This window comes from Perissodus microlepis, chromosome 19 (assembly GCF_051167445.1).
Source record: "Perissodus microlepis isolate ML-2025 ecotype Zambia chromosome 19, ASM5116744v1, whole genome shotgun sequence".
Lineage (NCBI taxonomy): Eukaryota > Metazoa > Chordata > Actinopteri > Cichliformes > Cichlidae > Perissodus > Perissodus microlepis.
The window spans coordinates 25,044,478-25,053,528 of record NC_140479.1 but is presented as its reverse complement, the minus strand read 5'-3'; the positions used below and the strand labels follow the sequence as shown (position 1 = coordinate 25,053,528).

At 39.8% G+C, this 9,051-nt stretch overlaps 1 protein-coding gene across 2 annotated transcripts; it reads left to right on the top strand.

The window, feature by feature from the left end:
- The first annotated feature begins 4,764 nt into the window (after positions 1-4,764).
- On the top strand, positions 4,765-8,827 carry prlh2r (prolactin releasing hormone 2 receptor). Of its 2 annotated transcripts, XM_084915764.1 has the most exons (3): positions 4,765-4,857; positions 6,191-7,104; positions 7,561-8,827. In XM_084915764.1, the coding sequence occupies exons 2-3, from the start codon at positions 6,193-6,195 to the stop codon at positions 7,885-7,887; spliced, it is 1,239 nt and encodes a 412-aa protein (XP_084771890.1). In that variant the 5' UTR covers positions 4,765-4,857; positions 6,191-6,192; the 3' UTR covers positions 7,888-8,827. The 2 variants fall into 2 exon arrangements, with proteins under 2 accessions (XP_084771890.1, XP_084771889.1); XM_084915763.1 differs by lacking the exon at positions 4,765-4,857 and having other exon boundaries at positions 4,865-7,104.
- Positions 8,828-9,051: the final 224 nt, after the last annotated feature.

Below are 9,051 nucleotides of genomic sequence, written 5' to 3'. Positions count from 1 at the left end.
TGTTCCTTTTAGTAAGAGGAGACTTTCTTCTGGAAACTCTTCAGAACAAACCATACGTGTTCAGTCTTTTTTCTAATTGCACTGTTAAGAACTTTAAATTTTAACACGCCAACTGAGGCCTGTAGAGTTTGAGATGCATCCCTGTTTTTGTTTTTTTTGCAGTTTCTCTGAACATTACATGGTCTGACCATGGTCTGAATTGGCTGGGACATCCACTCCTGGGAAGACTGGTAACTCCCTTAACTGTCTTTCACTTCTGAACAGTCCTTCTTGCTGTAGAATGATGGACTTCAAACTGTTTGGAAATGGCCTGAAAACTCTTCCCAGATTGATAGGGAGCAACAATTGTTTCCCGAAGATTAATGCTGTTGTCTTTTCTTATTGGCTTTGCGATAAAACCCAAATGCTCACACTTACTGAGGATCAAATAATCAAGTGCATTTGATTAGCAGTACACGGCAACTATTTGGCCTCTTAATACCTATAGAAGGCAGCAAAGAACCGAGTTTGATTCATTCACCATTTTACAAGCCAGCGACTTTAGCAGTCACAGCGAGTCCACAGCCTGTTTTACAAAGTCCCTCGTGGCTCTGAATGACATAAAGTAAAGACCACCAGACATGATAAAATGCTCCGCTTGGTTTGGAATAATAATTTGTGTCTGAAATGGTGCACAGTGAACATGTTTTGAAACACACATATCCTAAAAAAAAATGGATGAAAATGTAAATATCTTCCTTTCAAAATTTCAGGGTAGCTGAAATTTAAGCAGCACAGAGAGAAAGTTGGCCTCCTTCAGCAAATTCTAGCGTTAAATTTTGAACATGCATCCTTCTCCACAATGAAGGTCACACATTTGAATCAAGTAGGAGCAAGAAAAACACATTTTCGAGAGAAGAGGTCTTTAACTCTTGAAAGGAAATGACTCATGATATCACACTGGTATCTCTGCTTGAACTCGAAGACTGCAAGTTGTGAAAGGACAAGTGGAAGCTGTGGGCAGGCAGGGCTGCTCAAATTACAAGTTGTTTAGGCTTTTTGTGCGTGGAAGCTAGGAACTCGAAGGCAGTATTGGTCAGTATTGGCTGTTGTTTTTATTTCATTTGTCAATTCTGTGAGACAATTTCATTGTCCTCATTGAAAGCTAGTCATTGGCTGGTTATATTGTATATATTCAGTTTATATGTAGAAAATTCTAGTGATTCCTCTCGGAGCTACAAATGAATCCCTACAAAATAACCAAAGTCACAACAACTCTTTAAAGTGGTACAGCTCGAAAAAGGGCATTATAAACTTCTTAAAGGTAATATGTATTAAAGCGTACAGACGATTTATTGATTGGCATCCAAGTGTAATTCTGAATTAAATAAACTGAATCAAATTGTGTTCATTTGAGTAACAGCAGCCATGGCATCATTATTTAATAGGACTTAATTCAATTGGGGGGTCCTTGACATGAAAACCTTTGGATGTCCCTTGAATTAGATTACTCTTGGATCTAAACGGCTGAGAGAGTGAGATCAGAAAAAGCATCTCAACAAAACAGTCTTTGTCCTCATTTCTCATTCAAGTGGAGAACATATTCTGACAGTTACTTTGATTTAATAAAGTAGACTTTATTTAGCTTTTTCTAGAACATCCTTACCATTATTAATAATACTTAGGGACCAGCTGTAGCGGTCTCACAGAGACGTGGTTTGTGGTAATAGGTTGGACTGGGATAATAGACACTATGAAGCCCTGAGTGGGAAGAAACTAAAATCTGGCTCGGGCTCAGCAGTAATTAAAATGACATTTTCATCACTGGAGTATGTTAATAATGAAATCTACTTTGATGTCCACATAGAAAGAGAGTTTCAAAAAGCCATTTAGCCCCAAAGATTAGTCCGTTAAAAATAAAAATAGCTAAAAAATAGCTAACCCCCAAAAATGTGATCTTTCATGTCTTTGTTTATTAATTATTATATATTATATATTATGTTCCAAAAATATCTGTCACAACTTTCAATGAAATGCTTCAAATGAGAGCTCATGGATTGATTCCCTTGCACAGAAAGTACAAAAATGAATACTTCATAATTAAATTTTTAATTTACATTGCTCTCATTTTATCTGCTGCAGCTTCTCAGTGGGATGCCTCCCACTCTACCTCTGCATATAGCAGAGGCTCTCTCAACTATAAACCCATTCCTAGTCGCATATAACTTACATGTCCAAATCTACAGACCCTCAGTACAATCTGTATTGGGATCTATGGTCACAGTCCCAACACTGAGACAGCTGAAGTAAATTCCTCCCAGCAAGGTCCCTTGTTAATAAAAATCCCAGTAGCGGCAGCTGCAGTTTAGTGGAGCTCCTATAAACAGGATGTGGTGAAGAAAGAAAATCTCTGAAGGAAAAAAAGCAACTCTTTGCTAATATCAACACAAGCAAGTTTGTAATTTTGGGGGGATATATCTTCAGTGCAACTTTCTCTGAGGTGGACTAGCTTATGATTTGGTAAGTTCCACAGTAAAGCGTGGATATGTGGGAACTGAACATCATCACCATACTGTAATGATCGTATTTTATCTATAAATGATTGTATGTTTCCTAGATTAGTGGACAGATCTTGATGAAATGTTGCATAAGAAACTGTGCCAACATCTTCAATATTTACAGAATTAAATATTAATTGTATAAATTTGTACATTTGACAGTCACTCAAGCGCTGAAAGGGACGTCAGATTAGATTGTAGCAAATATGTATATTTATCCATGTATGTATGTTTCCCGTGTCCCGCTGGGGAGCAGTGGTTTGCTTGTGTATTTAATGTATTCAATGTCAGAGTGTGGCCTTCAGTAGCATTCTGTGCAGACCCAATGACAGCAGGAACTACTGCACATTTAATCCAGTGCAAACTAGATGAACTGTTTAAAAAAAAGTATTTCTAAATACAACTGGTGATGACTGGTGTGACAAAAGCACCATAACCCACCACCATCCTTTCAACCAACACATTTCCAACATTACCTAAAATAGCAAATCTGAACAGACTTCTGGCTGCTCAGTATTTAATACATGAATTATTACATTTGCACTTAGTTTGTTTGATGGGTGCATTTTTCTTCTGCAGCCCTCAGCTGAATGCTGTCTCCCTAAATTGGCACTCAGTCATCAAACAAGCAGAACCCCTGTCTAGGACCTGAAAATAAGCCCACCACAAAGGCTCCATCAGGAGGACACGTAATGGGGCCGCTTGCTTTTTGTGACACACGTGAGGTTTTGCTGTGTGCTTTCTGGTGGCACAGTGAAAAAAAGAGAGCAATTAGCTGAAAATAGCTAAACACCTGTAGCTGTCACGTCTCCCACACTTGGCCATAGTATACATGACATGTACAAGTGATTCAGAACTAGAGTGGTCACCGTAAAGGAAGACTCTGAGGTGGTACACCATTTGATTACTTCGTGGATGCTGCTAGAACAAACTGTTACCTTCACCACAGGAACTTATCAGACTGAAGAAAGGCCAGCTCGACAGCCCTGTCCACATCAGTGTCCAGTTAAATGAAAGTGGGAAAAAGTGGTCTGTGGAAGGAGAGGCTGTGTGCTCTAAAGCAGACCAGTCTGTGTTATTTTAAACTGTTCTGATGTGTCCTAACAGTAAACATCACACAGAAAAATGAGCAACAGACAGAAAACCATTACAGTGGCTGTATGTTCAGTGCTTTGAGTCTTCTCTACAAACAAGCCAGATTTTAAGCTTCTCCCAATAGTGCTAAATTTACTCTTAAAGGCAGGAAAAATGGCCATGTCCTCATCGTTTACCATGTTGTAGCAATCAATATTAAAATGTGAATGCCATGTAAATATCGGTATTAATTAAAAGCAGCATTTCAAAGCAACACTTACTAGAGCTCCATTGAAATTGAAACACTAATGATATCGTACCTTTATGTTAGAAGATTTTGAGCCTAAAATGTCATCGTAAGAAGTTCATACTAACAAGTACTTTAAAATAGCGGCGGCACTTTCTGCTCTGAATTTGATGAAAATCTGGAGACTACGTGGTTTCTGCACATGAATATGATTAACTGGAACTTTTGGGCATCTTAATTATCTTCACAATGAGATCTGTGCCCCCTTCAAGCAGCAAAACAGTCAAGCAATGAATGCCATTCAGTATTACCCTTGATGAATCATTCGATCATGCTGGTTTTGACTGAGACTCACAATTTTTTTCAAATTAGTTTTGAGATTATGAATAATGAATGCGAACTGCTGGAGAAACATCTTAATTGTTCAATTTGTATTCTGTTTCCCAAATGCTTTGTCTAGAAAGTGTCCGCTTTGTGGAGAACCTCACAGCAGGATCCTTCATTCATGGCGCTCCGTGGAGGGCGGGGGTGCACAACATATTCAAAATAATAATTGGTGTTTCCATCCCAATGCCTGTTTCTAACCAAACTTGTGATAACACGAGTGAGAATGCTGTAGGAATGTTAACATAAAGGGCATAATTTGAGTATATAAAATCTCAGACATAATGTAAGTCCCACTAGAAAAATGATAATGATGTCATGAGTGATATTATACCATAAAGAGGCTCAAGGTCATCATAAATTTGTCATTATCTAGCTGAGATGCACTCCCCAAGAGAAATATTATAGGAGATTAGAATGATTTTACTGGAGGTGACTCACTCACTCACTTCAGCCCTTACTGTATGCCTTGTTGGAGGGAGAGAGAGAGAGAGAGAAAGAGCACACCTCTTTATTCTGAAGCAGAGCAAGCTGCAGCAAATGCGTGTGGCTGCACAACAGCGGGACTCCCTGCAGGAAAAGGACTCAAACAGGTGCATCTGAAATCTCCAACAGGTACTTTTTCATTTACTCTGCACTTCAGAAAAATTGCCAAGTGGCTGATTGCAAAATTTGACTCAGGTCTTCTTCCTTTTGAGGAAATAAATTTTCAATCCGAGATCGACCACTTCAGGTTAAAAATAGGTTGATCCTATTCATGTTTATGAATGATTTTGGATCCCTTTTGTATCTTAGAGAAGATGTGGTTGCATGAATCATTATGAGCGGCCTGATCAGAAAAGGTCAATAAGGAACTTGGTTGAGTCAGTAAGGGAAGAATATCTGCTCTGATCATGATTTAATTAGCTTCCTTGGGAAATTACACTTTTATGATTGTTCACATTCAGTATGATGAACGCATAATGAGGCAGTCGGCCCATTAATTATTATTTTTTATTATTACTATTATTTGCTTAATGTAATGCAATATGCAATTTTTTTTTAAATTAAAACAGCAGCTAAATATATAAAACATGCAAAACAAAACAAAATGAATCATTAAGGAAAATGTGTTGGGTATAAACTTAATGTATACCAAATCAAAGACATTAAATTGTAACAAAATTACATGAACAATGTACATGTTATTAAATGACTTAAAGTCTGAATTTTGGGCATAAATATCTTCTTTTCTTGGTTGTGTGAGTTTTTTAGATGAAACAATATTTGTAGCCGTTTTTTCATGTCAATGAAAGTTGAAACTGTAGCCAGTGCTCATGCCAAAATTACACCATTCAGCCCCATTTTGACTACAGGTATTATTCATAGACTCCTCCTCTGATCTTACAATTTTCTGTGGTTTCACTCTCATTTTATTCAGTGATTTTTTTCCTTTCTTCTCTCACAGCCAAGTCTCTCATTCAGCAGTCACAGAATGTGAAACGAATCTGCATTCATGCCCATTTTCACACTCTTGCATAACATCTGATTGTGTGATGCCAGTTGATGAGTATTTCTTATTTCTGAGCGACAATAAAAATCACTGACGTCAGCCTAGATTAATAAGTGCAGATGTTCCAGCAGATGTGTGAGATGACTGCCTCTGAGAAGTTACTATGATTTTGAGGATGATTTCTGCTTTTCATAACCAGAAATCATCCGTTCAGTCAATGTGAGCTTTCTTCCTTTTTTTCAATACTTTAGATAATGGATCAAAGATAACTGGAAAGGCTTTTGGAGAAGTAAAGAGAAAAATGTGTGCTGAGAGTTTTGAAGATGAGCTTCAATTAGCCTTTTAAAACGTTTAAACACCCAGACGCTGCCATACTGGCTTCAATCAAAATGTTGATTAATAAATTACACAGAAATATTAATTGAGTCATGCAAAATATGCTGGTTATTTCCGCAGCTATGGACTGGGAAAGATCACTGAATCGAACCAAGGTGAACTTTTCTACTCCAGCCTCCTCTTCATCTTTGCTCTTGCCTGACTCCTCGTCGTCCTCCTCTTCCTGCTGCAACTCTTCTCGCTCCATCTTCTCAGCCTCCCAGTTCTCAGCCCCCTCTTTCTCTGGGCTCGACCTCCTGTTTAACCTGAAGCTCATCTTCATCCCTCTCTACTCTGCTGTGGTCCTGGTTGCGTGCTCTGGCAACCTCCTCCTGCTCTTCCTCATCTGGCACAATAAGAAAAGACACAACACGACCAATTTTCTCATCAGCAACCTGGCACTCGTCGACCTGGTGATGTGCGTCTTCTGCGTCCCTTTGACCGCGTCCTATGCATTTGATAAGCGCGGATGGGTGTTTGGATCCCACATGTGCCATTTTGTCACCGTCATGCAATCCGCAGCTGTTTACGCGGCCGTCCTCTCCCTCATGGCCATTGCGGTGGATCGTTACGTAGTTGTGGCTTATCCCATCCGAAAGAGAGCAGGCTACCGCTTCTGCTGGGTTCTTGTGGTCCTGATCTGGCTCTCCTCTCTGGCTTTATCCACGCCTACGGCACTGCACACTGTCTACCTGGACCTCCAGGCTGCAGGCCTGCAGATGGCTGTGTGTGAGGAGTTCTGGGATGGCCAGGAGCAGGGTCGCCTCATTTACTCCTGTTTCATTCTCTTCTTCTCCTACTTTGTCCCACTGGTTGCTGTCTCCATTTCCTACTGTGCCATTTCCTATCAGCTGAAACACAGGATGACTTCGAGCTTGACAGCATGCACGGAGCTGAGATCTGCACGGGCCACCTGGAGCAGACGGAGGAAGAAGACCTTCTGCCTGCTGCTGGTGTCCGTTCTCTGCTTTGCCTTCTCCTGGCTTCCTTTACAGGTGAACAAAACATGAGATTGCTCGTTTGAAGGATATGCAAATATATGGGATTCTAAATTAGGAGAGGTTCCACCTTATGAATCAGATCTTAGCAGGTCATCTTAACTTTGAGGGAGGGATAAAACAGGGAGAAACAGCCAGCCTGCCTTTGTCCAGAGGGAACACAGTCTGCCTCAGCAATAAACACATCTCAGTCTGCACACAAACTGACAGTTCAATTGGGTACAGTGACTCGATGTTTAGAGTTTTCAAGTCAGCCAGGAAAGACTCTTTATATGGTGAAGAAATTGGTATTTTCTTTTCTTTTCTTTTCTTTTCTTTTGTTTATTTTTTTGTGCCAACTTAGCAATTTTACTTTTTCTAATTTGTATTTCTTTGCTAGTCTATCTGTTGGCAGTAGAAAAATGGCAATTGTCCCTTGAATTAATGTTTTGGATACCGATGTTTACTCCACAGGTGGTGAACCTGATCCGTGACCTGGACACAGACTTCTCCATCCTGGGGAAGAACTATATCAACGTCATCCAGGTGTCCAGTCACCTCTTTGCCATGAGCTCCGCTTGCTACAACCCATTCATTTATGCTTCGCTGCATAACAAATTCCTCTCTTACCTGTGTCTCCACTTCCTGCCCTGGAGAAAAGGAAAAGCAAAAGACAAGCGACAAGGGTCAAGCGTCCTGACGGTGTCTCACAGAATGCCGCGCCTTTACACCTCCACCATTGCGGCAGATTTGCCGAGTGTTGTTGCAAATAATGCCGATCCTCAAGAAAACTACGCGTAAGTGACTTTGTGGACGAACGGGCACAAGAATGATATGAAGCTCAGTCGAATGTATGAGGCCAAAGAAGCCAGACGTGATCCAGTGAATCTTCTTCTGCACTCCAGATTTAATCTTGTCAGCGTTCATGCTGACAGACAAAAGGAGTAAAACGATAAGTCATTGTTAAAACACCAAAACACACAACTTGGGGGTGTAAGGCTTTCACATACAACAGCCACACTGCTATGCAGCTGGCTATGGGGCTAAAACATCAGCCAGCTTAGATTGCAAGGATTCAAGTGTAGATGATGCTTATTAACCTGAATAATATGCTACTGTTTGCTTAAAAAGCCACTTTTAGCTTTGACTTTGCTTTTGTTGTTGCAAGTGTTTTGTGTAATGGTTCTCCATAATTAGATTCTTGTGCATTTTAACACCAACCTTACAGGATCTTTACGCAAGCCATTTAACAATGTGTTGACCTAATGTAAATGTTTATTCACCTCCACCTTGAAAGACTGTGCATTAGGTTATTTCTGTGCATACTTCACGTGTAGTTGTAAATATGCTTTGTTGGATTTTGCTCAGTAAAGAGGGTAATTCAAACCATCTTTTCCTCATTCATTCATTTCCATTTTGTTAAGGAACACGAAGCGGTTCTGAAATAAATAATACCGTATTTCCATCATTCATTTCTGGCCTTGAATCGTTGAGCGCTTTTCAAATGTTCAACTATAGCTGTGGCATTTGGCAAACACTACGTTGCATGAGATCTGCAGCACTTTTAAATGTCAAAGCCGAACCGATGAGCAAGAGAGCCAGAGAGAGCGGGAGCGAGAAAAGGCATAATGTGTGCTGGTCATTACACAACTGCAATAAAGACACAACAGAGACCTTCCATAGATAACTATAGAACAGGAAGTTTGGAAATCCCGCCTAAAATAAATGTGTTTGCATTTTCCGACCTTGTTTGTTGACTGCCTTTTGCCACCTCGACTACTTAAGAGATGTCCGCTTATAAAAAGTGTGAATGTTGGCAGAAATGAAGCTCCAAATTCATTATTGGGTAAATATTGATTTACTTTTCTCTCAAACAGCTTTTGAGATCACCTATCAAGCAAAGAAACAGAGTTTTTATTTAGATTAAAAATAATAAAACTGCAATGCTACTCATCACCCAAGTTA